This window comes from Akebia trifoliata, chromosome 11 (genome assembly GCF_017979445.1).
Source record: "Akebia trifoliata isolate Shusen 1 chromosome 11, ASM1797944v1, whole genome shotgun sequence".
Taxonomy (NCBI): Eukaryota; Viridiplantae; Streptophyta; class Magnoliopsida; order Ranunculales; family Lardizabalaceae; genus Akebia; species Akebia trifoliata.
The window spans coordinates 12,127,651-12,154,263 of record NC_141385.1 but is presented as its reverse complement, the minus strand read 5'-3'; the positions used below and the strand labels follow the sequence as shown (position 1 = coordinate 12,154,263).

General features: G+C 35.5%; 1 protein-coding gene across 1 annotated transcript; it reads left to right on the top strand.

The window, feature by feature from the left end:
- Positions 1-305: 305 nt before the first annotated feature.
- Positions 306-2,214, top strand: LOC147390953 (uncharacterized). The gene is made up of 4 exons (XM_086458955.1): positions 306-884; positions 1,070-1,705; positions 1,759-1,836; positions 2,152-2,214. Exons 1-4 carry the CDS (start codon positions 306-308, stop codon positions 2,212-2,214), a joined length of 1,356 nt encoding a protein of 451 aa, XP_086315081.1.
- Positions 2,215-26,613: the final 24,399 nt, after the last annotated feature.

The following is a 26,613-nucleotide window of genomic DNA, read 5'->3' as shown; positions in this document are numbered from 1 at the left end:
AATAGTCTACAATTTTGGGAATTTTCAATTTTCAGGGCATATATTGGTAAAATAAAAAAATTTAAAAAAAAAAAAAACTCGGAAGACCTAGAGCCCTCCTAAGATCTCTTTATTTATTTATTTCTTTTTTTTGGTTTTAACAAATGAAGGAAGATGGATTCCTCAGTTTAATAAAAGGGATAAAAGGTTACTCAAGCATACTATTATATAGTTAGCAATCCAAGAAGCATGCATGAGTAGAATAAGAACTTTGAGGGGAAAGGTGGTGTTGTTTCCTTGTTATTTTATTATTGTTGTGCTAATTAATGGCGGACAGTTCTAGCATTGCTGATCAAAACAGTGCTATAGCTGCTCTATATGAAACACTTGAGAAGGATCCCTCTGTTCTTGATAAAATAGATAAAGATCCATTTACGGAGACTCCTTTACATACCGCCGCGAGAGGTGGACAAACTCATTTTGCAATCGAAATTATGGTCTTGAAACCTTCATGGGGTAGAAAATTAAACAAAAATGGTTATAGCCCAATGCACCTGGCTTTGATGGAAGGACACGATAAGGTAGCAAGAGAGCTCTTAGTGATGGATAAAGAACTCGCACGTGTGAAGGGAAGGGAGAGGAAAACTCCTCTACACATTGCGGTCGAGAGAAATATGTATACTGTTTTGGGTAAAATGCTCCAATGTTGCCCCAATTGTATTGAAGACTTGACAGTTCACGGTGAAACAGCATTTCATCTTGCCGTGAAATGCAATTGTTGGTTATCTTTCAAAGTGTTGATGAGCTGGATTCCTTCATTGGACAAGGGGTGGCATTTCTTAACCTGGAAAGACGACGAAGGCTACAATATCTTGCACCGTGCAACCCTTACAAAAGACTTCGAGGCAAGGCCTATCCTTAATTATCATTACTGATCATCATTTCTTCTATTTTTTATATATATATTTTTTTTTTAATGATTATAAGGGTCAAGGCAAGACCCAAACCAGATCAAATATTAATTTTATTGCACTTTGTAACCAGATTAAATATTTATTTTAATTATGCATCTTGTGTTGTACAACTACAGAAAATAAAGGTGGTGCTCAATGGATACAAACATTTTGGGTGGATGGGGGGACCTAATGATAGAGATACCAAACATCGGACAGCGCTAGATATCTTATATGATGAGAATATAATCGCACCAATCAATGAATTCAATAAGATTGAGAGCATACTTCGCCGTGGTGGAGTTAAGAGGGTGGAAGAACTAGATTATCTTTATGTGTTCACGTATCCATTCATGTTTATGAAATTCTTCTCAAATTTTGTTTTGATTAGAAATATTAGAAATGAACATCGGGAGGAATTATTAGTAGTGGCTGGTCTCATTATCACAGCAACGTTCCAAATCGGAGTGAACCCACCCGGTGGCTTATGGCAGGAGCACGCCTTAAAACAGAACGGTACCACCAAACTTGAACACTTCGCAGGAACACCAATTCTAGCTACGACTAATCCTAAACTGTTCTGTGGACTCACAGCATTAAACACCATAGGGTTTTTAATGTCGTTTTACATGATTAATGAGCTCGCAAGAGGAATCCCTCTGAGCTACTTGCTTCAAACCGCTCTAGCCTTGTTATACTTGTGTTATGTCGGTTCTATTATAGCGATCACAGGAAAAACCGATGTCGTGATGGAGCTTGGGATCATCATGGGAGTAAGTGCAGTCATTCTTATTGCGATAATCATCTTGAGATTTTGTATTCATAGGAAGATCGGGAAGCTCAAATTCGAGCAAAGTACATGAAGGATACTGGTGAGGTGGAAACGTTAATCTCCCAACTCAAGGTGCGTAGATACTTATAAACTGACGCTCTTTGTATGCTCTTCGATGTGGCAGTGCATAGAACCATAGATCTTTTTCTTTTCTTCAGGATACACATGGAAAGGAAAAAAGATCTATGGTTCTGTTCACATGCCACATCAGAGAGCGTACAAAGTGTGTCAAGTTTAGAGTGTCAGTTTATCACTAGTCTTTCACAACACATTAATTGAGAAGTTGCAATTTGACATCAAGCTTTTTGTGTATAGGTATACAGAAAATTTGTGTTGTATCTACCTAATGGATTTACATCAACAAGATGAGCTACCGCATGTACACAGGAAAGTGGGGTCAATGTATGTTCCAGTGGCAATACGTGTGCGGAAACTACATCAAAGCATTAGTGTAGCTTTCTGATTATTGTTTAAACATTTATTTTCGTTTGTTTGTTTGTTTGTTTGTTTGATGGTTTCTTTTCAATCAATTTGTGATTGAAACAAGCTGATTGAAGGAGTGTTCAAAATTGGCAGCATCAGTAATGATGTATTGGATATTCTGTGATTTCAACATAATTTAAAGTTGATGTTTGTTCAAAGTTGAAATGCAATTCATGTGTTATTGAAGAGCAGCTAGTGATTACATGATGAGATACTATTTTAATCCAGCAAACCCCAAAATTTAATTGTGGGCTTCATGATGATCATTATCCTCTGTATTTATAATAAAATAAAATAAAAAATCAAAAGATAGGATGTGCACTAGATTTGTCAAAAGGAGGTCAAGGTTGTCAAGCACTTTTAGGAAAAAAAATTTGCTCACAGATTTTGGCATTTCGCTACCTGACATCACAGAAATCCAGGATCCACCAATCACATGAACCCACGTGTATTGAATGCATCCTAAATTTACAGAACTACCCTTGTTAGTTACAAAACCACCCTTCCATTCTTGACGTGGTAAGCATTGAGGAGTGAGGAAAAAATCACTCCTCTTTTAGCTCATAATTGCTAAGAGTATCCCTATTGATACGGCACAAGATATAATACACCATAAAGATGCACAGAATGCTTTATTTGAAAATGTTCTTCCATACACTTTGCTAGTGTGGAAAGGATCTATTTGTAACAGTACATTCACTTATAATTCAGCATATTTACAAGGAAGTTTCCTAAAATACAGAGAATTCAAATCAAATGGATTTTATACAATAAGGATGAAATTCAGTAGGGTAATTTGTTCTTGTTCAAAATCCTTGTATTGATTATGATTCGGTCAATCTCCCTGAACATGCCCTCTCAAACTCAACGGCATTGCAGAGATGGTGAGTTTGCTACAAAGAAGATTAATTCGGATGATGAAAGGACCTTAGTTAAGATGTCAACCGGTCGAACTTTTGTATAAATAAAACGAAATTGGATATTACCTTTCGGTACACTGTCCCGAACAAAATGAAAATCTACCTCAACATGTTTGGTTCGAGCATGAAAGACCGGGTTTGCTGATAAGGAGATGGTCTCGGCATCATCACACCACAAAGTGGGTGGATGGGAAATGAAAATATGAAGTTCACGAAAAAGAGGTTATAGACAGCAGCACCACATGCAAGAGCACAATATTCACTTTCGGTACTGGAGCGAGCAACCATTGGATGCTTGCGGGATTGCCAAGAGATGAGATTGCTGCCCAAATAAATAAGGTATCCTCATTGTGTTTTGTCGTCGTCAGGGTAACCAACCCAATCTGCATCGGAGTAAGCCTCTAAGTGAAGAGATTGTGAGCGATTTACATGAAGACTATGAGTGATAGTATGCTTGAGATAGTGAAGTGTTCGATTAGCAAGAGTCCAATGGTTATTGGTAGGATGTTGCATAAACTGAGTAGCCTTGTGACCACAAAGGAAATATCAAGACATGTGATATTGGAGAGTACTAACTGTGCTACGATAAAGAGTTGGATCAACCATGAGTTTGTCTAAGTGTCGTGACAGTTTTCGAGTAGAAGTAACGGGAGTGCCTACGGGGGTTTTGCACCATCTTTCTTGGTATGTTTGAGAATATCAGTAATTTACCTTTTTGTGAAAGATGAATGCCTATGTGTTACAGCCGTGTTCTTTCGAAGCGAGGTCGTGCGGCGCAAGGAAGTGTTAATCTACAAGTAAGTCTGTAAAAATGATCGTACACCACAAACATAGTAAGCAAATAAGATAACGAGGCAACACGAGACAAAGTCCGGAGGCAACTTTGTTGATATAATATTGAATTAAACGGTGTAACACGTTACAAAAGCAATAGGTGTGTTACAAGCAATAGATGATTCTATGACATGTAGGACTTCCACGAAGCTTAGTGCAAGGGCTCGAGTCAACATGGGTGTAGGCCAGGGATTGGAAAGCACTAGACACCCTTCCTACAAAGTGTATGCTAAACTTTTCCTAGGTTTCCAGAAGGAAACATCAAAAGTAAAAGCCGGTCATACTCCCTTATTAAAGAAATGTCACTAAGCTAACAGATATGCCCTGGCACGAGACTGATATGACTTTGTACGTTAGCCTTACATATATTACATGGGTGCTCCCGGGTGACTCCGGGACGAGCTACACCTAAACTCTATGTGTCAGAGTACATGGCCGTTACACCATAGCAATAGGAGTAACTTCAATACCCAAGAAAAAGTTAACTGTCACAAATCTTTTATAGCAAACTCTTGGCTAAGGTGTGAGAGAAGATGAGAGAGCATCAAGGGTTGATTGCTAGTGACAAGAATGTCATCTACATAAATTAGAAAATGACTACAACAAAAAATGGAAATTAGGAATGGTTTATAACCGTTTCTAATACTATCTAAAACGGTTGAAAGATTGCCTCTTATCAAAGTGTCGTTAATGAGTTCAAATGGTGGAAGCCATTCCAAATTCGTATTTATAAAACAGAACATGCTAATACAAAAAATACCTTAGACATTGATTTAAAATCCGATGTCTATGAGACTATTGTCCTAAGTTTAAGACATTAGGCATCGGTACAAATCAATATCTAAAGTTTTTTTTTTTTTTAATTAATTTTGTTTTTCTAGACAACTATTACTCACAGTCAAAATAGACCCAAATAGAAAACATCAAGGTTCTCTATCACATTAATTTATACACAAAAAGATTTACAATGAGTCATAATTTACAAAATTGCCAAGTACTTCACCATCAATACTCTTAACCAACTATGGTTACAAATAAAAACCCTATTACTAAGATGTCATTGTCTTGATACTATGTTATTCAACTGTTTTGTTAAGGCGTAGCACGCTTCAAACGCATTGGGCACCCACTTCTTAATGTTGAAAAAAATGTCCCTTTCTTTAAATTTGAATGTCAATCACATTCCACCTGTTTAAAATCATCACATAATACTATAATTAGTGAGATGATCTTATTTATATATATATATATATGGTCCTGTTCAGCACCCAACCATTTACCCAACAATTTGCCCAACATGTTTTGTCCTACATGGGTTATCATCCTCACCAAAAATCAGTCCATTCCAAAACGTCTAACCCCATCACAAATGGTATACAAAAAATGGGCGGTCCACGATTTTTCAACTTGTAAACATGGGGTTAGAAGTTTTGGAATGGGCTAATTTTTGATGAGAATGATCTTCTAACCGTAGAGATCATCCTCACCAAAAATCAACCCATTCCAACCGTAAAGATCATCCTCACCAAAAATCAGTCCATTCCAAAAATTCTAACCCATGTAGGACAAAACATGTTGGGCAAATGGTTGGGTGTTGAACATTTCCCTATATATATATATATATATATATATATGGGAAGCGTTCAGAGGCCCTAAAGAGAGCCAAACATTTTTCAAAATAGGGGTTAGAAGTCTTGAAATGAGCTGATTTTTGGTAAGGATGATCTCTATGGTGAAGAGATCATTCTCATCAAAAATCAGCTCATTCTGAAACTTCTAAGCCTAGTTTACAAGTTGAAGAATCGTGGATCGTCCAATTTTTTAAAATCAGTTTTGATGGGGTTACAAGTTTCAGACTGGGGTGATTTTTAGTAAGGGTGATCTCCTCATTATAAAGATCATCCTCACAAAAAATCATCCCATTCTGAAACTTTTAACCCATACATTGAAAAATGCTTGGCACAATATTTGGCTCTCTTTAGGACCTCCGAACGCACCCTATATATATAAGATCAAGATCCGTGTACACATATATCTACTCATATATCTACAACGTGTTTTGTCCTATGTCGGCTAAAAGTTTCATATTGAGTTGATTTTTAGTGAGGATGATTTCTATGATGAGGAAATCATCCTCACCAAAGATCAGCTCAATTCAAAACTTTAAATTTTGTCAAAAGTTATTTACAAAAAATGAACGGTCCATGATTCTTCAACTCATAAATATGAGGTTAGAAATTTTAAAATTAACTAATTTTCGGTGAAGATGATCTCCTCATCATAGAGATCATCCTCACCAAAAATCAGCCCAATCCAAAACTTTTAGCCCACATAGAACAAAATACGTTGTATATATATATAGATATGAAAACAACAAAAATATAATCCAAAAATAAATATTTAAACCCAAAAGAATGTGATGAATTTGAAATAAGAAAGGATTAGTTGGTTAAGAATTATTCTATAAACATTCCACATATTTCCATTGGTAGATCAATAAGCTAGGCTACCTCGAATCAGCATTCTTTTTCTTTATTTCTATATAATATTTAATACATTTTCACAACAATCCTATGGGAAAGTTATAATCAAAACCCTAAATCCTAATTTTATTTAAGATGAAGCCTCAAACCATAATCTCACACAATTTCATTATATAAAGCAAAGCCAAAATTATTTAATAATGTCAAAATCCTAGATTTTTCCCCCAAAGTCAAAATATCTGTTTTCCTAATCAGAGCATGGAACAACAATATTTACAAGTAATAATCTTGGTAAGATTGCATAAAATTTAATACGAATTGAAAGGATCCATAAAAAATAAAAAAATAAAAACGTCAGATTTAAGATCTAATTAACTTGAAAATAAAAATAAAGAGAAGAAATGTTAAGGATTCTTAAAGAAGATTGAAGTATCGAATTAACATAGTTGTTAGTTACATCAACAGTGTCTTTAAAGAAGCTCCCAAGTAGAACATAGAAATCGAGCTAAAGAAGGGAGAAATTGAGATGAAGAAAGGAGAAATCAATAAATATGAAACAAGATATAGGGTTTTGTGATCAAAGCTGGAAGATGAAGATGGGAGAAACGAGCTTTAAGGTTTTGTGAGGATGGTTTTTCGGATTATTGAAGATGAAGAATGAGGACCTTCTCAAGCTTTTAGAGTTCGCTCATGTTCACATTTTTCGATCCTGTTAGAATGTGAGCCCCAAAGCTATTATCTTGATTTCTTTTCTCACACAAATTAAAATAGTTTTAGTTACTAAAACGGCTTAGAATCGTTTTTACTTAGAAACGGCTGATAACCATTTGAAGCCCTCATTTCTAATTAACAATTTTCTTGTAGTGTGAATAATAATCCCATTATTGTAGTTGATAAAGAGGGAGGAGTCTGGTTCCAATCTCAAGAAAAAATGTGCTCAAGCTGTGGAACCAATCACATGGGGCATGTTTAAGGCCATAACTAGATTTTCATAATTGATAAACATGGTGAGGATAGCGCTCGTCAACAAAACCTGGAGGTTGGACCATGTAAACCTCTTTCGTTAGATAACAATGAAGGAACGCATTGTGGAGATCCAATTGGCACATATGTCAACCTTTCAAAACTACCAAGGAAATGACAGTACAAATCATAGTAGCTTGGACGATCAAACTAAATGTCTCTATGTAGTTGACGCATTCTTCTTGATTGTAACCTTTGGCTACTAAACAAGCTTTATGACACTCGATGGTGCCATTTTTATGTCGTTTACTTTTAAAGATCTATTTCCACCCAATAATTTTGCGGTAGGGTGGTGGAGGAGAAGGTGTCCAAGTACCATAGGATGTGAGTTCGGAGGATTGGGTGAAAGAAGTGGGTTCATAGTCAAGAGGAGGTGAGATAGGAAGAGGGTGTTTAGTGTAAAAATAGAGTTCGGATTTAAGAGTGCTAACTTTAATTGAGTTGTTATGTGAGGACTTTTAGAAGGGTTGGGCGACCAGGTATTAAAGTGCATAGTTGGTTGGGTTTATGAGCGATTGATCAAGGGGTAAGGTATGAGAGCCCAGGTCAGAAGGGTTGTTGTGTAGTTGGGTATGAGAAGAGTGCTCATCAATCATGGATTGAGATATGTTGTGGCTAGAAGGAGGGCATGGGTTAGTGTGCATACGGATAGCGCCTAGAGAGATACAAGGTGAAGTAGGGTATTGGTTATGTAAGGGGGTCATTGAGAGTTTGTATTGTTAAAATAAATGTTAATAAATGATGATTAATATTTATTTAGAATTGATTCAAATAAAATTAATTTAGTTTGTTTTAAAATTATATTTGAAAGTTACTCTATGATTGGTGTACTTTTTTGGTAAAGTAAAAATAAGTATTTTTTATTTAGAACATTTTTATTGGATGATATCTTTTCACATGGATTGAAGATTGCAAAAGTACTTTTTAACTCATTTTTCAAATATTTTGGAAATCCCACATTGCTTTCTAAATTTTTTGGAGGGATTTTTAAACCTATAAATAAAAACCTATTCTCAACTCTTTCTTCATTCTAAAGACTCTTTCCTTGAGATCTCCTAATAGCTTTTAGCTATATGAAAATTTTAATAATTCTTTTGATTTATATATATATAAGAAATAAAAGAAAAAAAAAAAGAGAAATTAAAAATTAAGGAGGGTCGTCCAAATTTGGATAGGCTCCAAAACATACCCAAAAGGTGTCGAAGGGGCCCACAAGGTGCCTAACGAACTCTTTAGTCCGAATAGGTGTCTAGTGGTTCCAATGGGTTTCATACCTATTGAGTTTCTTAATCCATTTACAAATGGATGTGACTTTTGAAATTGTTCTCTATTTATAGAGATCAATTCTGTTAAAAATTTAATTCTAACTTTCTATAAAAAAGAGGTATTCGTGTATCCGAGATTCTGTGTGACAAATTTTCTCAAAATAGTACAAATTTTGAGGAAATATACAATTGTGATAAAATTGGACTTTGCTATATCCTGAAGACAAGTTTACTAGCAACTCATCTGCATCTTCGTGTTCAATTGGAGTAGGGGCGTCTATTGTCTATAAGACAACGTAGATTACTACGTGCCTCAGAGCAATTTCTTCTTTATTTTCAAGTTCGATTTTTCTAACATGTATTGGAGAGGTTAATTGGTGGATTAGGAGCAGGTGTATTAGGGGTAAGTGCACTAGGGGAAATAATGTGTAGAGGTGCGGGTGAGGAAGAGGATGATGGAATGATTGTGGTTGAGGATAAGGATTGGATGAATCGAAAAAATGGTTTTGTCAAGTATCACGTTGCAAGAAACAATGACTTTATTGGACATGGGGTTAAGGCACTAGTAGCCACAATGCATTGTGTTGTACCCAAGAAAAATGCATTAAGCGGAATGATATTGGAGTCTATGAGAATTGTTTGGCCTCAATCAAGGATAGCATGTACACCCAATATTCATAAACAAGAATAGTTTGGGTCTACACCAAATAATTTTTGAAATGGTGAAACCTAATTGATATTGGGTTGAGGATGACGATTAATAAGGTAAACTGCCACGTCGAAAACAAGATTCCAAAACCTGAGTGGAACTGAACTTTGAGCAAATAGACATAAGTTGATTTCCACCATAAATCTATGTTTTCATTCTGCTGCACCATTTTGCTAATGAGTGTGCAGGCATGAAAGAAGATGACCAATTTCACATTGACTTAAGTAAGAAGATACAGTTCGAAATCGGAAAAAAAAAAAAAAAAAAGAAGATAAAGTTCAAAACTCCCATCCCCAATGTGATTGTGATCACTAAATTATACGATCAAAATGGTTTTCCAAAAGTAACTTTAATTTTTGAAATGTTGGAAGCACATTATTAAATTCATTAAATAAAGGAAACAACCATGTATATTTGCTAAAATGAACATAATATCGATGTTCATCTAAGGATGAGATCAGAGTTGGACCCCAATATATCTGAATATATGAAATCTAACGGGCCAGTGCTTGTGGGGGAAGACCTTGAGAATGGAAGCTAGTGAGATTTTCCCATTTGACAGGTTGCACAAGTGTCATGAACTTTATTGGAGAGAACAGGGAGGGCAAATTTGTTGAGTATATACCAAACGAATTGCATGTAAAGCTAGATGTCCAAGTCTTTGGTGCCACTGAATAAAGTATTTGTTGAGACTTTCGTTCAGTTGCATGTACTTATTTATTCATGTTGTAGTGATGATGCACAAGTTAATAAAGTCCACCATTACTCATTCCTTGGTGGAAGATCTTCCCTGAATGTCAATCCTTGATCTAAAGATAAGTAGGGTGAAATTCAAATAATGCGTTCTTTCATGATAAAAATATTTTGAGAAATACCTTGGAACCTTCACACAAAGTTCTCTTTTATAATTCTAGACTCGATTTAGTCCCAAGAAAATTGAGATCTCGTTGGACAAGCCCTTCTATTGTTAAAACAGTTTATCCATATGGGACACTAAAGATAGAAAATAGAATGACAATATATTAAATTCAATAGACAACATTTGAATTCATTCTTGGAAAACTTTAACTCTGAAGTTGAGTCCACAACTCTATAAGATCCTATTTATCAGGATTGAGCCCACCTCTAACTTAAGACGGTCTATGTGTATATTATGTATCTTAGCATTTTTTTCCTTTTTTATTAGTTTTGTGTGCATGTTTATTTTATGTTCCTATATTATTTGTTAGTCTCGTTATCTCAATGTATTATTTATCATGATATTTCTTTGAAACATTGAGGACAATGTTCGATTTAGGTTGGAGGTATGTACACAGTGTTTTGGAATAAACTCAGTTCATAGTATTGACCACCACATTCCTCCAAAAAATATTGTTTATACGTACATAATATTTTTGAGATACTGAACTATGAATGAAAAAAGACACATAGTGAAAAATCTTTAATCAACTAAATTTTATTTATTTTTAATGATGAGTCCCTTTTTCTAATTTTCAATTAGGGGATTTTAGAAATGGTTGAATTTATACACACTGACAATTTCTAGAATCTAGGTTGATTTTAGTAGTGGTTAAACTAGTTATTGCTTAGAATGTTGGGATAGACCAAATATGATGAACTAGGACTGACTCTTGTTCATTTGGTGGTTGGAAAAAAAATTGAATTGATTTTTATTACATTATGGAAAGCAACTAGTAAATTAAACTAGGTACTTTGAAAATGACTACCTATTGTTCAAAAAAAAAAAAAATTTAAACAAAAAAAAAAATTAAAAATAATAATATAAGTAATGAAAGTTTGAAATGTAGTTGTTGAAAAACCTAGGGTGTGAAAGTCGCCATTGTAAAAAATCGTATAAATCGGAATATCATAAATTAAGTTCATGAAGTATTAAGGTGAACATCCACAATTTCAAGATCCTGATCAGTTAAACTTAATTTTGAATTAAAATCTTAAGTTAATTCAACCATTTGTTTGGTGATTACAAGTTGAACCATAATTTAGGAGATCAGCCGTCTAGCTATTTGTCAAACTTCACATGCATTCAAAGTTAAATTGTTTTAAAGTTTACTAATTGTAAATTAGTAACTTAGACTCTATTTTAAATACAAAAAAAGAAAAAAAAAATTGGCTAAAACATTATACTATATGATTTCTTAGTAATTCTGAGTTTGATTCTTAATTGATTTATACAACAATTGAAGTTAATTTCTAAACAGATTAAACTTAAACTTTTATTTGGAAAAGATGGAGGATTGTTGGTTATATTTTACAATAATTATTATGATCAATTGGTTACTAAATTGTACCAATCTATATAAGTTGAAATCATTATCAAGGTTTATTAGTGCTATTGAGGGGATGAAATGACAGTTTATTTTTTTCCTTTCTTACATTTTGTATTTTTCAATCTTAGTTGATCACTTTTTTGCTCGATGAGTAGAAAAATGTTTGTTGGGGTGTGACAAATGTATAAAATAATGAGGTTTACCCCCAATTTATGATGATTGTGTAATATTAATTTTGGTTAACTAGGACTAATTTATTTAAAAATAAAAATAAAAGTGTAGGTGTGGAAGGCTCATAATGCAAAAGAATAGCTAGATACAGAATTTTAGCGCAATAAAACTTGCAAAAGGGAATTGGAGCAATTATGGGAAAATTTCAGTGAAGGACTAAACAAAAAAAAAAATTCCAAAATACGAGAATCTCTACTCATGCTCCTGCATACCACAAAGCCTCTTTTTCTATTTTGTATGTTTCTGGAAGGTTCCTACATCTCTCTCATATTTTTTTTTTTTTTTTTTCCTATTTCTTTCTCTCTTTCCTCCACATGCCAATTTCCTCTCCATCCACATCTCTCAACTTCAATTTTTTATTTATTCTCTATAAAAGCCATCTTCTTCTCCTTCCCTAGCTTTTCTTTTTTGATAACTCGGATGATCTCAGTCATCTACCTCGGACAAGTTTTAAAACCATGGTTAAAAGATCAGGGTTTGTTACTTTCATTTTCTTGAACAACTTTCACAAGCCACTTGTGGAGGGGAAACATCTCTCTCTCTCTCTCTCTCTCTCTCTCTCTCTCTCTCACACACACTCATCAGGATTATATGAAGATTCTTTCATTATGAATAATACTTGTAATGGCTTACTTATTTACGCAGATATCTACAGTGGTTAAGGACTTGTTTACATTTATAATCATGATATTAGGGACATGGCTAGTTTACAATATTGTATCGGTCGATACGTATTGATTTTTTAACATTTCAATAAAATAGAATTATAACATCGAAATATTCATCATTTTTTCGTCTATGAGAGAGTTAATCTTGAGAGATCTAGTAAATAAGAACAACAAGAACAAGAAAAAGGAGAGAGAGAGAGAGAGAGGGAACTGACGACATGCCCTTGACCTTGGTCTCCTATCAAAGATTGATTATGTAAATAACCTCGCCTATGTCTTGGTAAATACTTGAGATTCCCATTTGTTTTCAAACTATGAAATGCTCCTTGACCTTGGTCTCCCCTGAAAGTTATGTTTTTGAAGGGAGCAGATCATCTAAAGCCCACTGTAGGCATCAAAATGTAAATGGGTCTCACTGCCTTCTGAACTAACGAAAAGTCTTTAAATATAAAATGGGCCCAAACATCTAAAATAGGGCCCATTAATTGGGACGAGCCTTATATAGTTTGAGTTTAAGTTTTCACATATAAAACCCATGATCAAACAAATCTAAGTGATTCGCATTAATTATTGGGCCCATACACCCAAGAAATGGGTTAGCCCATGGTTAAGCCCAAAACCCACTAAAATGGGTTGGATCAATAATCAAATACCATTTAAAATAATTATGTAAAATTAGATTAAGTTGCGGCATATTTGGAAATATCCTCTTACTTTAAATCTATAAATTAAATACCAAAACCTCTCTCATTTGGAGGGGATCAGAATCACTTTCTCTCAAAAGACAGAAACTATCATTCTAGAGAAGAAAAAGCTCTCAAGACCTCCTCTAGAGATAAAGCAAAGCTCTTTAAGAGATTCGGACTCCGATTAAAGAGAACATCAAGCCTAAAACCCTTCTCCGAAAGTCAAGAAATTCTTCTCAACCAATAAAAAGTCAAGGCTAGAGAGAAAAAAATCTACAGAAGTCTCTAAGAAAATCAAACACAAATAAAGCCACTGTCAAAATAACATTTTTTGTAGATCACGTGTAAAGCCCAGAGAGAATAACGATACACATGTCATCTTTATTTATGTACTTGACTATTAATCAAAAGAAAACACTGAGATTTGTACTCTCATTTTTATCAAAGCAATAAAATAATTTACGATCTTATTTCATGAATCTCGAGATAGATTTTGTGAAATTTGCTGTCAATAAATTTTTGATATGCCCGGTGGGACTATTTTAGCCCCTCGTCTTTCAGTCAATTCAAAAACACCAACAACAGCATCAATGGCATCTCGTATCGCCAACATTATCACATATGCTACTACTGAGAAAAGTAAGAAAATCATTTCCTCCAACTTTGAATCTACTCAGGTTATCAGTCACGATCAACCTATAACACGAACAATGACGAAAACTGGTGGTTCCAAACTAATGGAGTCTCTACAATTTCACTCCAAGAAGCATACCACAAAAATGGCACTCATAACAAAGACATTGTGGAGATCTGATTCATAGTCGAGCAAATGATCGTCTAGATCTCTATCAATCACTTCTCTGTCGCAAACTCATACCTCTATCAGTGTAGTGATGACAGTTGAAGCGCTAACGATGGAAGAACAAGTAGTCCAAATGGCAGACACCATCAATAAGTTGACAAAGACAATGGAAGAAAAGGACATTCAAATTGGCATCCTATTCAATTGTTTGGAGCATAAGGACAAAGAGAATGAATTAAACGTTGAACCCTCGCATCTTCCAGGATTTACTCCCAAAATATACATGGTTCTACATGAACAAAAGCAACTAGGAGATTATTTTGACTCACAAAATGCTATTTGAGACCCACCATAGGGATCTATCGCCTCACTATCTATTCAACAACTGCAAACAATGATCATTGACACCATTTGTGCTCAATATGGGGGCATACCATAGTTATCACTGGTATACTCCAAACCAAATACTCAACGTATTGAACAAATGCGTCTTCCAACGGATATCAACCGCCAAAATTTCAACAGTTCGAGGGAAAAGACAATCCAAAACAAAACATTGCCCACTTTGTCGAAACTTGCAACATTGTCGGTATGTTCGGTGATTTGATGGTAAAATAATTTGTTCACTCCCTCTGCGACAATGTGTTCAATTGGTACACTAACTTGAAACCCAACTCAATAAATAGTTGGGATCGACTTAAAAGAGTATTCCTTGGTCACTTCTACAACACTAGAAGAACGGTAATTATGATGGAGCTTGTTATCGTCAAATAAAGGAAGGATGAACTGGTCATCGAGTATATCAAACGTTAGAGAAATCTTTTCCTCAACTGCATGGATCATCTCTCTCAATCTTCTGTTATCAAAATGTGTATTCAAGGGATGCATTGGCAATTCCTCCACATATTGAAAGGGATTAAGCCACACACTTTTGAAGAACTAGTTACTCAAACCCATGACATGGAGCAGAGTATAGCTATTCATCATACTCCACGATCAAGCGAGCCTCGAAGGCAGGATGAGAAAGATGGAAAGTCCTTCAAAACTAAGGAAGATTTGTTTACTGCCTCCGGTAAGCCTGTCAAAATCATAGGTTAGAGAAGAGAAGATCAACCAAGAGCTAATTCAAAAAAAAAAAAAGGAAAAGTTTGGAAAACTCTCAAAGAGCTTGAGGCGAAGAAGTACCATTTTGCTGATGTTGACGTCCCAAACATGTTCGAAGAGCTACTGAAGTTGAAGCTCATTGAACTTCCAACACCCAAATGACCTGAGGAAGCATGTCCTGACAATGATCCAAAATACTATTGCTATCATTGAGTGATTAGTCACCCTATTGAAAAATATTTCATCTTCAAAATGAAATCATGGATCTAGCCCATCAAAGAAAAATTGAACTTGACTGTGTCGAAAATGTTGTCACTTCTAACATGAAGACTGTCATATTTAGATCTTTTGGTCCAATACTCTTATCAAGTTCGTATGCAACAAAAACTTAATCTTCCCAAATCACAAAAGTTCTACCTCTACAACCACAACCCATGTTCATACATTCTAACATTAAAAAAGTCCATCCCACGCTAGGGGCATTACCAAGTCAAAGGAAGTCCCACTTCACCTCAACAAGGACAGCAAACCCATTCGACTTCAAATTTAAATTTGTGTGTCTCGTAGTCTACTTCAGTCAATGACGAAAAATGGATAGTTGTCACTCGTCAAAAATGACGCTCTACACACGTGCCAACTCCTCCAACTCCAAAGCTAAAGAGAAAGAGAAGAAAGTCAAAACCAAGTACAGGGTCAAAGAAACCAAAGAGAGCAACAAAGAAAAAAAAATTTTGAGTTCCATCCGCAGATCCCGGAGATATCCTTCAACAACCTCCTCAAGTACGAGTTGCTCTTTGGAATTCTTATCCAAGAAACCCTTGAAGAAACAATGCATAGAAGTCTGCATGGTTTAATGTTATCAAGTGGGAGTAGAATCGCAAGAAGATGATGTCGATGAGAAGTCTTAGGAGCATTCTACCACTTCTAGTGATGGAGATCAGGAACTTGAGGAAGACAATCTTACCTCAGAAATGAAAGATTTGCAAATCGACTTGGATTTATCCAGTGAACTCCAAAAGGTTCAGCATACTTCAGAACAAAGCTTAATTGAATCAAAACAAGAAATTCAACCAAATGAAGATCCACAATAAAATAATATGTGCATAATCACGATTACATTCACTGATGAGCATTTCCAATTGGGGTTTTGACCTCACAACATGCCTCTTTATGTCACAAGTTATGTGAGAAAGAACAAAATTTGAAGAATTTTTCTTGATTTATGTTCTGTAGTCAACATTATTCTAATTCGTACCATGAAATAAGTTGCCATCTCAGCGAATCAACTTACTCGTAATAAGTTGATGATTCAAGGCTTCAACCTAGGTGGTCAAAAAGTTATTGGCACGATAAGAGTCAAACTCTATATCACAAATTTAGAACCAATGGCACTCTTCCATATGATTAATTGTAAAATCTCATATCACTTGTTCCTCAATCGACCATAGCTGCACGAAACCAGGGTGGTATGATCTATATTACACCAATGCTTCAAATATTATTAAGATGGTATGCAAAAATGTGTAGAGGCTAAAAACTATCCATTCAACAAGGTGGAAGCGTATTTCACTGATGCAAAGTTATATTTAGGATGTGATGTCATTCAAAAAGCACTCCCAATTTTGGTACCTCTTTCCGACCATACAGTGTTTTGAGAAGATTTCTCCCACTCCTCAGCTTTAGAAAAAATAGGTAAAGGAGCATAAGTCAGAAACTAAATGGATAAGAGTGAGTCAACCAAAGTTGGATGCGCCATCCACAATTGTGTTACCAACTCTGATACTTCGTTACATACCACAATCACGACGAATGTCGGGTCAGTCCTCTTTTGAAGAGATTTCTTCAAAATCAAAGCATATTGCCTCTAAAGTTGAATTGGAGATGTTAAAAGATGAGTTAACTCTTCAGGTTGCACCCTTTGTGAAATTTAATACCATAAAGACACCCATCAAAAATTTATCCTAGTTACAACAATCGTAAAAAATCATAAAGACAATCACATAAAAGTAGAGTTCAAAAGTTGGTTCAGTCCTAAAACTTCAAGGTTGTTCGAGGTCACCAATTACGGGAAATGTGAACCTGTATGACTGGGTGAATTACCACCAACAGATCAAATTCATGGCTTAACTGCAACGTAAGTCAAGCTTGTTCAAGTTGGAGAGAGAATCCCATTCACACGAGTAAGGTTAGGTTATACACTAGAGGCTCCGATCAAAATTTCAAAGATGAAAACGGCTTCTTTGTAATATATTATAGTGGAGGTCATTGATGAGTTTGTAAAAGAAACACCAGTTCCTCACACATCGATTTTTTATCAAATTAGTGGATATACGCCCCGACCATGTCAATATTTGACCAATTGGGTACTTTAAATTACCATCACAGTGCACAAATTCATAAACCTCGTGCACCTGCATTGTCTAGACTTGGTCAGAATTTCAAGCTTATCTTACGAAAGGAATCACCACGTCAACACTGGCAAAGAAGTAAACATGTTAAGCATAAAGATAGTAGTGGCTTGCATATCACTATTTTGTCTCATATGAAGCGGTAAGCAGTTTTTGAGGTTTCGATATCAGATGCAATGGTCATGAAGCAACGTACTTCATCATTATGAACCAAACGAGCAACAGTCGAGCTTCAACTATAGAGATAAATAATTTCGAAGAAGTCATTTTCATAAATCTCATCATTATTGAGGAATTCTCTAAAGAAGAGTCTTCATTATCGGATGAAGAACTCGAAAGTGTTCCAATTGTCTTTGAAGAAGGCAGACAGGCAACTATTAACGACTTAAAAGAAATTAAAAAAAAAAAAAAACCACAGTCCACATAGGCCAGCACTTTTTTAAGTCCTAATGAAGAAGTCGAGTACTCCAAGTTGTTGTATGAATACAAAAACATCTTTGCTTGGACTTATAAGGAAATGTTAAAACTTAACCTGAAAGTTGTTGTTCAGCAAATAGTAATCATACACAGAGTTCGCCCAATTAAACAAGCACAACATCGTTTTCAATCAAAGTTGGTCCCACATATTGAAATAAAGGTCAACAAGTTAATCGAAGCCAATTTTATCTGAGAAGTAAAATATCCTACTTGAATCTTTAACATAGTCTCGATGAGAAAGAAAAATGGACAAATTCGAGTATGTGTAGATTTTCGTGACTTGAACAAGACGTGTCCAAAAGATGACTTCCCACTCTCAATTATAAAACTTATGGTTGATACCACTACGGGACATGAGGCTTTATCTTTCATGGATAAATCTTTTGATTATAACAAAATTCGAATGGCACCAAAAGATGACGAACTTCTAGTCTTTCTCATCGCAAAAAGTATATATTGTTACAAAATTATGCTTTTTAGACTCAAGAATGTTGGTGCCACTTACCAAAAAGATATGCAGAAGATCTTTAATGACATGTTACACGACAAGGTCAAATGTTACATTGATGACCTAGTAGTAAAATCCAAGAAAAAAGGGGATCACCTGTAATATTTGCGCGATACCTTTAACAAACTTCGAAGAAACCAGTTCAAGATAAATCCACTAAAATGTATTTTTAGAGTTGTCTTAGGTAAATTCTTAGGATTTGTGGTACGACATCATGGCATTAAAATCGATCGACGTAAGATTAATGCCATCCAAAAGATGTCAGTACCAAAGAACATCCACAAGCTCAAAAGTCTACAAGGTCAACTCGCTTACATCCGCAGGTTCATTTTGAATTTAGTTAGATGTTGTCATCCATTTAGTCAATTAATGAAGAAAAATACACCGTTTGAATGGGATGAAGCTTGTAAGAATGCTCTAAAAAGTATCAAAGAGTATTTTCTCAAGCCACCAATTTTATCAACGCCAATTCTCAAGAAATCCTTGATTCTCTATATAAGTGCACAAAAAATACCATTGGGGTCATTATTGACTCAAGAAAATGATGAAGGTAAAGAAGACGTACTCTACTACTTGAGTTGAAATCTTATTAATGCAAAGGTGAACTATTCACCTATCGAAAAGATGTGTTTAGATCTTATCTTTGCATAAAAAAACTTAGTCATTACATGTTGTCACATACAATCCGACACACTGCACAAGCTAACCCACTCAAATATATCATGACAAGACCAGTCTGGTCAAGGAGACTAGCTAAATGGGCCCTTCTTTGATCAGAATTTGAAATTGTTTACGTCCCTTAAAAGACTATAAAAGGCCAAGTTAGTTAACTTTCTTGTTAATCATCATATCCCAACAAGTTGGGAATTGTCTCACAACTTGCCTGACGAAGAAGTCCTCTCCATTGATGTACTTTCAACTTAGAAAATATTTTTTGATGGCGTAGCTAAAAGAGATGAAGCGGGAATAGACGTAATTTTTATCACTCCACAAAATGAAGTATTGTTGTTCTCATTTACCTTGAAAAGACTATGTTCAAATAATGTTGCAGAATACCAATCTCTTATCATTGGTTTAGAACTTGGGTTAGAAATGAAGTTGCAACAACTCTATGTGTACGAGGACTCACAACTCGTCATCAACCAACTTTCAGTAGAGTGTGACGTTTGAAAGTAAGAGTAGTGCCTTATAATCACTATGTTGCATAATTCATAAGTCAGTTTGAAGACATCTTTATCAGACATATACTAAGAACTAAACACAAGCAGGCTGATACCTTTGCTAGTCTTACTGCAAATTTGACTGTGCTAGAAAGAAAAACAGTGAGTATCTACAAATATCAAAGGTAGATACTACATCTTCAGACATATGAAAACTATGAGTCACGTGAAGCAAATCCCATCGAAATATTCAAAATTAAAGTCGAAGACTGGAGACAGTCACTTATCAATTACCTACAATATGGAAAGTTACTAGACGATCTAAAGTACAAAACTAAAATACGTCATAGGATACGTCGATTTCTATACTTCAATGATAAGTTATATTGTCGTTCTTTCAACGACATCTTCATAATATGTCTCGGAGATGATGAAGTCCAAGATGCTTTAGAAAAATCTTACTCTGGGATATGTGATTATCATTCATTTGGAACGAAACTCCATCATAATTTGAAGATGATGGGATTCTACTAGCCCACTATGGTAAAAGATTTTTTAAATTATGCAAAAAGATATAAAGCTTGCCAATTTCATAGAGATTACACTTGCCAGCCACCAGAACCATTGCATCCTGTAATCTCATCTTGCCCTTCGATGGGGAGGGACTTGATGTCGTCAGACCACTCTCAAAATCTTCAAGACAACACCTCTATATCCTCACTGTAATAGATTATTTTTCTAAGTGGGCTGAAGAAGTTCCCTTTCGAGAGGTTAAGAAAGAAACGATAGTCGACTTCATTAAAAATAATATCATCTTCTGTTATGAAATTCCACGATATATTATGAAAGATAATGGAAAATCTTTCAGCAATGCCTTGATTGAACAATTCTAAATGAAATTCAACATCAAGCAGAGGTGCTCTATGATATACAATGCTGCAACGAATGGACTTGTTAAAGCCTTCAACAAAACCTTCTATATGCTTCTTGAAAATTTTGTCTCAAAGTCGAAGAAAGATTGGCATTAATTGATTAGAGAAGCATTATGGGCATACAGAACATCATACCGCACCCCTACTCAAGCAACACCTTACTCATTAGTCTATAGAGTTGAAGTTGTCGTTCTTTTCAAATGTTAAATACCTTCACTAAGGATCGCAATTCAAGAAGGTCTGGCTTGTGATAAGAATGCCAAGTTACGTCTAGCAAAACTTGATGTGTTAGACGAAGAGAGATTGGAAGCACAATACCGACTAGAGTGTTACCAAGCCCGTTTATCATGCAATTCAATAAGAAAATTCGACCACGTTCTTTCTGTAAGGAATTCAACCCGAAATTCCCAACCTGTGAGAAACAAGAAATAGAGAAAAAGAAAAACACACACGTCGAAAAAGACAATCACACGCACAAGACAGTATTTACGTGGTTCGGCAATTTGCCTACGTCCACGGAGTTGTAGAGATTTCACTATTTCGAGAAGAATTACAAAGTGCGGCACAAGTCTCAAAGACGACAACCAAAACCTTAAACAAACCCTAATCACCAAAAACGGCTTCTATATACTGCGCACAAGATACACAATGGGTTACAAAACGGGCCCAAAAATTTTTCCCTGGGGCGTTGCCCCCTGGGCCCCCAGGAGGCTTATCCATGAGCGCTCCGGCTTGGGCCTATCGGCCCAAGCCTCCACTCCATGGATTAAGCCTCAGAAAATATCCCATCAAAATACCACGCAAACATTATTCGGGTCGGGTCGGGTCGTCAACCGGATCAAAATATAACTAGGCTCCACAAAGCCCAACACTTTCCAGGTTGGTGATTTAGTGCACACCATACAATGACCAATCATCCTCTTACACCGTTATTGGAAGAAATTTGATCCAAAGTGAGATGGACCTCACGTGATGAAGAATATGTATACTAATGGCGCATACCTTCTTGTAACACCGAAAGGATTTCGTCTTGGTCTAATCAATGGAAAGTTCCTCAAACGATATTATGCTTAAAATAAAAATGCTCATCGACACGAGAATAAACTATTTGGCAATACTTATTATCGTATGAGCTTAAACTACATAATACTCTTAACCCGAATAAGTTAAAACTGTGAATGGTTCAAAAAAAAATAAAAGAGCTCGCTAGATTGAAAACTCAAGAGAGCGATCTAAGAAAATTTTAGAGCATTATCATTTGAACTACATTATGATTTGATCCCGTTTTGGGTACGTAGGCAACTTATAAAGCCACTTCAGGTTCAACCACATCAAAAATATATATATATATATATATATATATATATACTTGTATAAGGAAATAAGTGAATTTTATTAATTTCAAATGAAATAAATAATGTCAAAATTTCCTGTGTCCTATACATTAAAAAAGGGAAATAATAAACTCAATATAAAAAAGGGTCTAGAACTTCTTCTTCAAAAACTCCCTCTCCACTTTGCAAACAGCTACTTCATCATCATCAATTATCGGAGCGCATTAGAGAGGCGAATGCACTCAATCTCAACAATAAGCAAAGCATCCCCCTCTTCTTCAACCTAGACACCAAGTAACTCTTCAAAAGTAATAGCTTATGGTAGCATTTCTTTTACCTGAATCAACTCAATTTTTTTTTAGTCACTACAACTCTTTTTTTTTTAGCTTCAATTAGTTGTGTGTGTAAGTTATCTACTGGCTGTCAATTCAGTTGAGCTTCCTTGTCCATAACAGATAAATGAAAATCTCTATCGTCTACTGAAAAAGATAATAAAACTTTATCCCGTCTTGAAAGATACATCTTCACTTTAAGTATAAGTGACTCGAAGAAATCCACAAATAGTGTGGGATCAATCGTGAAAGCATCATTAAGAAAAGAGGCGAGCACAAGCATATGAAGAGATTGCCATTGTCTCATATTAGAAAAGTCAATATTAAGCATCAATTCAACCCTGAATCGAAGAAATTCTTCACGAGCTCTATGAAGTGCTTGTTAGACACACAAGTCTATGTCATTATCATGTAAGAAAACTTGTTGAGCTTGGGTAGAAACAGTCAACATCCCACGCGGCTTCATGGCAATCACTGAAGAATCAACGAACTAATTAGAAGCATGCAATGCCAATGGAGCTGGATTCGTATGTGCCTTCAATGGAGAATTAGGTGAGCTTTGGCAATGGCATGATGAAACCTAACCCCCATCATTTCTCGAAAGTTCATCAACAATACCATCTGTCAAATCTAAAACTCATCCGCTAAGATGACTAACATTCCAAACATCTCCTATACTAATAACGGCGGGAATATACCCAAAATCTTTGAGGTCACTCCAAGTTTCACCATAGTTTGGGGTAGGTGATAAATCTACAAAAAGGGTCTAACTTATCAGGAAAAAAAAAAAAGGAAACGTTAAGAGAGTTATGTGATTATTGAGCAAAGTAAATATAAAAAAAGGGGATGAAAATATTAATAATAATAAAAAAGTCAACTTTTCTAAGAGGGGTGAGACTTTTATCTATGTCAAAATTATGTTTGGAATTCTCTACAATATCATTTTCTGAAGGAACCCCTGGAATTCCTTTGGTATTCTCAACATTCTCTTTTGGGAAGCGAGAATAGTTGCATGCAAATACCCTTCCTCTTTGACGAGCCCTCTCCATGAATACTGAGATAGGATCGGTATCATATGATGCATCCAACTCCTCATCTACAGCATTTGATACCCTTTTTGTTATTGTTGTTGGAACTTTAGAATCAATAACATGAAGAAAAGACTTAAGTTCACCAACAATGACAATGTTCGGATAATCACTTGACTGAGCATTTATTGTCTCGGGAGTTGATCTTGGTACTTTAAGTCAAAGCTTTAAGTTCCTTTCTCTTTCTTCTTCATGAAAACATGCAACTAATATATGATCTTCAGTTCTTTTACGATCAGTTTGTTGTGCCATGATCTTTGATTGGTAAGTAGCACGATCCTTGATACCTTTCTCTTTATCAATCTTGAAGTCCTCAAAAACACTAGCTTTAAAAAGGTCGAAATTAAGCACATCCATATGTGGGGATATGTTATCGACAAACCAAATTGTATAACTCTTGTCATAATGATGATACATATCTCGTATGCCACAAGGACCATGAAAAATAATCTGTCTTTCAATACAAGTTAACGATAACCACAAACTATATAATCGCATAGGACTGACATTTCCTATCAAAGGAATCGAAGTACCGGGAATGCGTTGATGGAAGCCCTGCTAACGAGCAAAATGATGTGGGCTATATATTTCAATCTCGTAAATGTCCCCATGTCGAAACACAATGAACCCTGGTTGACAACTGATCATGAAAAACATTCTCACTAGATAACTCTCCGTCATCCTTATGTGCTCTACTATCCTCACAAAAAAGCTGAAGTAATGAAGGATGCCAAGTAAATTTTTTAGCATCCATGTCTCTTATCAGGCTCCTTGCTATCTTGGCTGGCTCTTCCCAAAAGAAATAAGCATTGGAATCCCTATCTCTACACAACATGTATGGAGGTCCAACTTCGAAATCTAAAATTCCAAAGACACTACGAGGAAAATATATTCCAGCCCAAGCAAATAAATAGTGAAGAGGACAATACTCTGTGGATGCACCAATATCCTTGTACCCCTTTATTCCCCAATAAATATTTGATAGAGATCGATAAATGTGTGTTAAGATAGGGGGAACCAAGCTAAAAAACAATAACGTTGGCCATCAACACTGAAGGTATTTGGGTGAATCAAATCACTATCCCCACAGACAAATCTACAAACCCACAAGGCTAGATAAGCAGTAGTCAAAGCTTTGTCTTCAATGTTTTTGTTAGGAGGAAAACTAAGCTTGGTAAATGGATTTTTTTTTTTTTTTTACTTTAGAACTTCTGATTTTTCTTGCGGATTCACAAGGATAGGGACTCTGTAATTTTTTTTTTACACATGTTATTAGGATTTGAAAAATATCTGCTTCTCTTGTTCTTGTAATCAGTAGTTTTACGAGGATCTGAAATTTGCATGGTTTTGGTATACCAAAACTCAAGCCAATCACTATGAGTTATCTGATCAGACTCTTTCTCAAGAGCAATTAAAGCATAAACCTTGAACAAATACTGACAAGTCATCGGTAAACCAAGGAAGCCATTAGAGCCCATTAACTCATCAAAGCTAGGGATAACTTCTTCTTAATATTCTCCTAAAATGGAGAGCTCGGAAATCTTGTGCAAATCCCAAAGACTGATTCCAATTTCACCATCACCCGTAACAAAAGTGTTGGTCTCAAGACACCAAACCTCACAAAAGGCACGATACTTGCTATTTGGACGATTGTATTCTTGGCTAGCTATATAAAAAGCCTTCCCAAGAGAACGAGTATCTTTTCTACTGTAAAGTTTGTCTTGCATTTCCAAACTTCTATCCCAAAATCCAATGAGATATTGGGCATCACCCCGAGCACTGATATTAGAACCCCATCAAGCAAAACCCTCAATAATCTTCTGTGCTAGAACAAGTTTTGGACAATTCTGAATCTGATCCTGATGCGAAGGATGACATAGAGAAGGTTAGCGAAAATTAGTAATAGAATCGGTCGAGTGCATCTTTGATTCAGAAGGATATTCACTCAAAGCCATCATGTCAAAAGATGTCTCTCTTTCCACACCCTGCTGAATGGAAGCTAACTCATGGACTACAAGCCTCAACTCTAACAAAAGGCCTTCAGAGCCACTCTTTACTTCAACATGAGGGAAACAAATCCAACGACCTTGTTGAGTAGGATCTACTACAACTACCCAACCATCACAAGGGAAGCTCATCTTGCCACCAACATCCTTAGAAGTGAATGATGAATCCATTCCCTGAAAAAGGACTTGATTAAATAAAAAATAAGGAGCTTATTTTTTTACATATTTTTTTTTTCATTATCTCTAAACAATTATAAAATGTTGAAAGTGGTTGTCTGGCTAATAAAGAAGCTAAAAAGGGGAAAGCTCATTCATCACACTATAGTGCATCGGAGACCACCTAGAGGAAAAAAAACTAAAAGGGCGACTTGCAATTGTAGCATCAATGCGTCAAAAAAGGATAACTCATCCAACTCATTATAGTGCATCAAAGACCAGCCAAAAATTAGGAGAAATGGTGAGTTGCAATTGTAGCACTCATCCATCGAAAAAGGATAGTTCATCCGACATATTGTAGTGCATCGAAGACCACCAAAAAAAAAGATAAGAAGAAGTGGTAAGTTGCAATTGTAGCATTGATCTGCTGAAAAAGGATAGTTCATCTGATACATTGTAATGCATCAGAAAACTATAAGAAGTGACAAGTGGCAGTTATAGCATTGATCTGATGAATAAGAGATAGTTCATTCGACCCATCGTCATGCATTGAAGACCATCCAAAAATTAGAAGAAGCAACGAGTTGCAGTTACCGCATTGATCCATTGAAGAAGGGATGGTTCATCTGACACATTGTCGTGCATCAGAGACCATCAAAAAACTAGAAGAAGTGGCGAGTAGCAATTGCCACATTGATCCGTTGAAGAAAGAATGGTTCATCTGATACGTCGTGGTGCATCGGAGATCACCCAAACCAGATGAAGTGGAAATCTATTGTTATTCAAGCCATCAGAATTTGACACATTTGACATAGACAATAGTGCATCATAGATCCTTGAGGTATCGCGATGAAATAATGCATGCCATAAAAAAAAATACCCATTAGAAAAAAAAAGATTCAGGTATTAAGAAACAAGAATACCTAAAAATTCTCGATGATCTTCTAAATAA

Coding starts and splice junctions, on each gene's coding strand:
- LOC147390953 (XM_086458955.1), top strand. CDS start 306: ATGGCGGACAGTTCTAGCATTGCTGATCAAAACAGTGCTATAGCTGCT. Junction 1,706..1,758: donor AGCTTGGGATCATCATGGGA/GTAAGTGCAGTC, acceptor TTGTATTCATAG/GAAGATCGGGAAGCTCAAAT. Junction 1,837..2,151: donor CGTTAATCTCCCAACTCAAG/GTGCGTAGATAC, acceptor GCATGTACACAG/GAAAGTGGGGTCAATGTATG.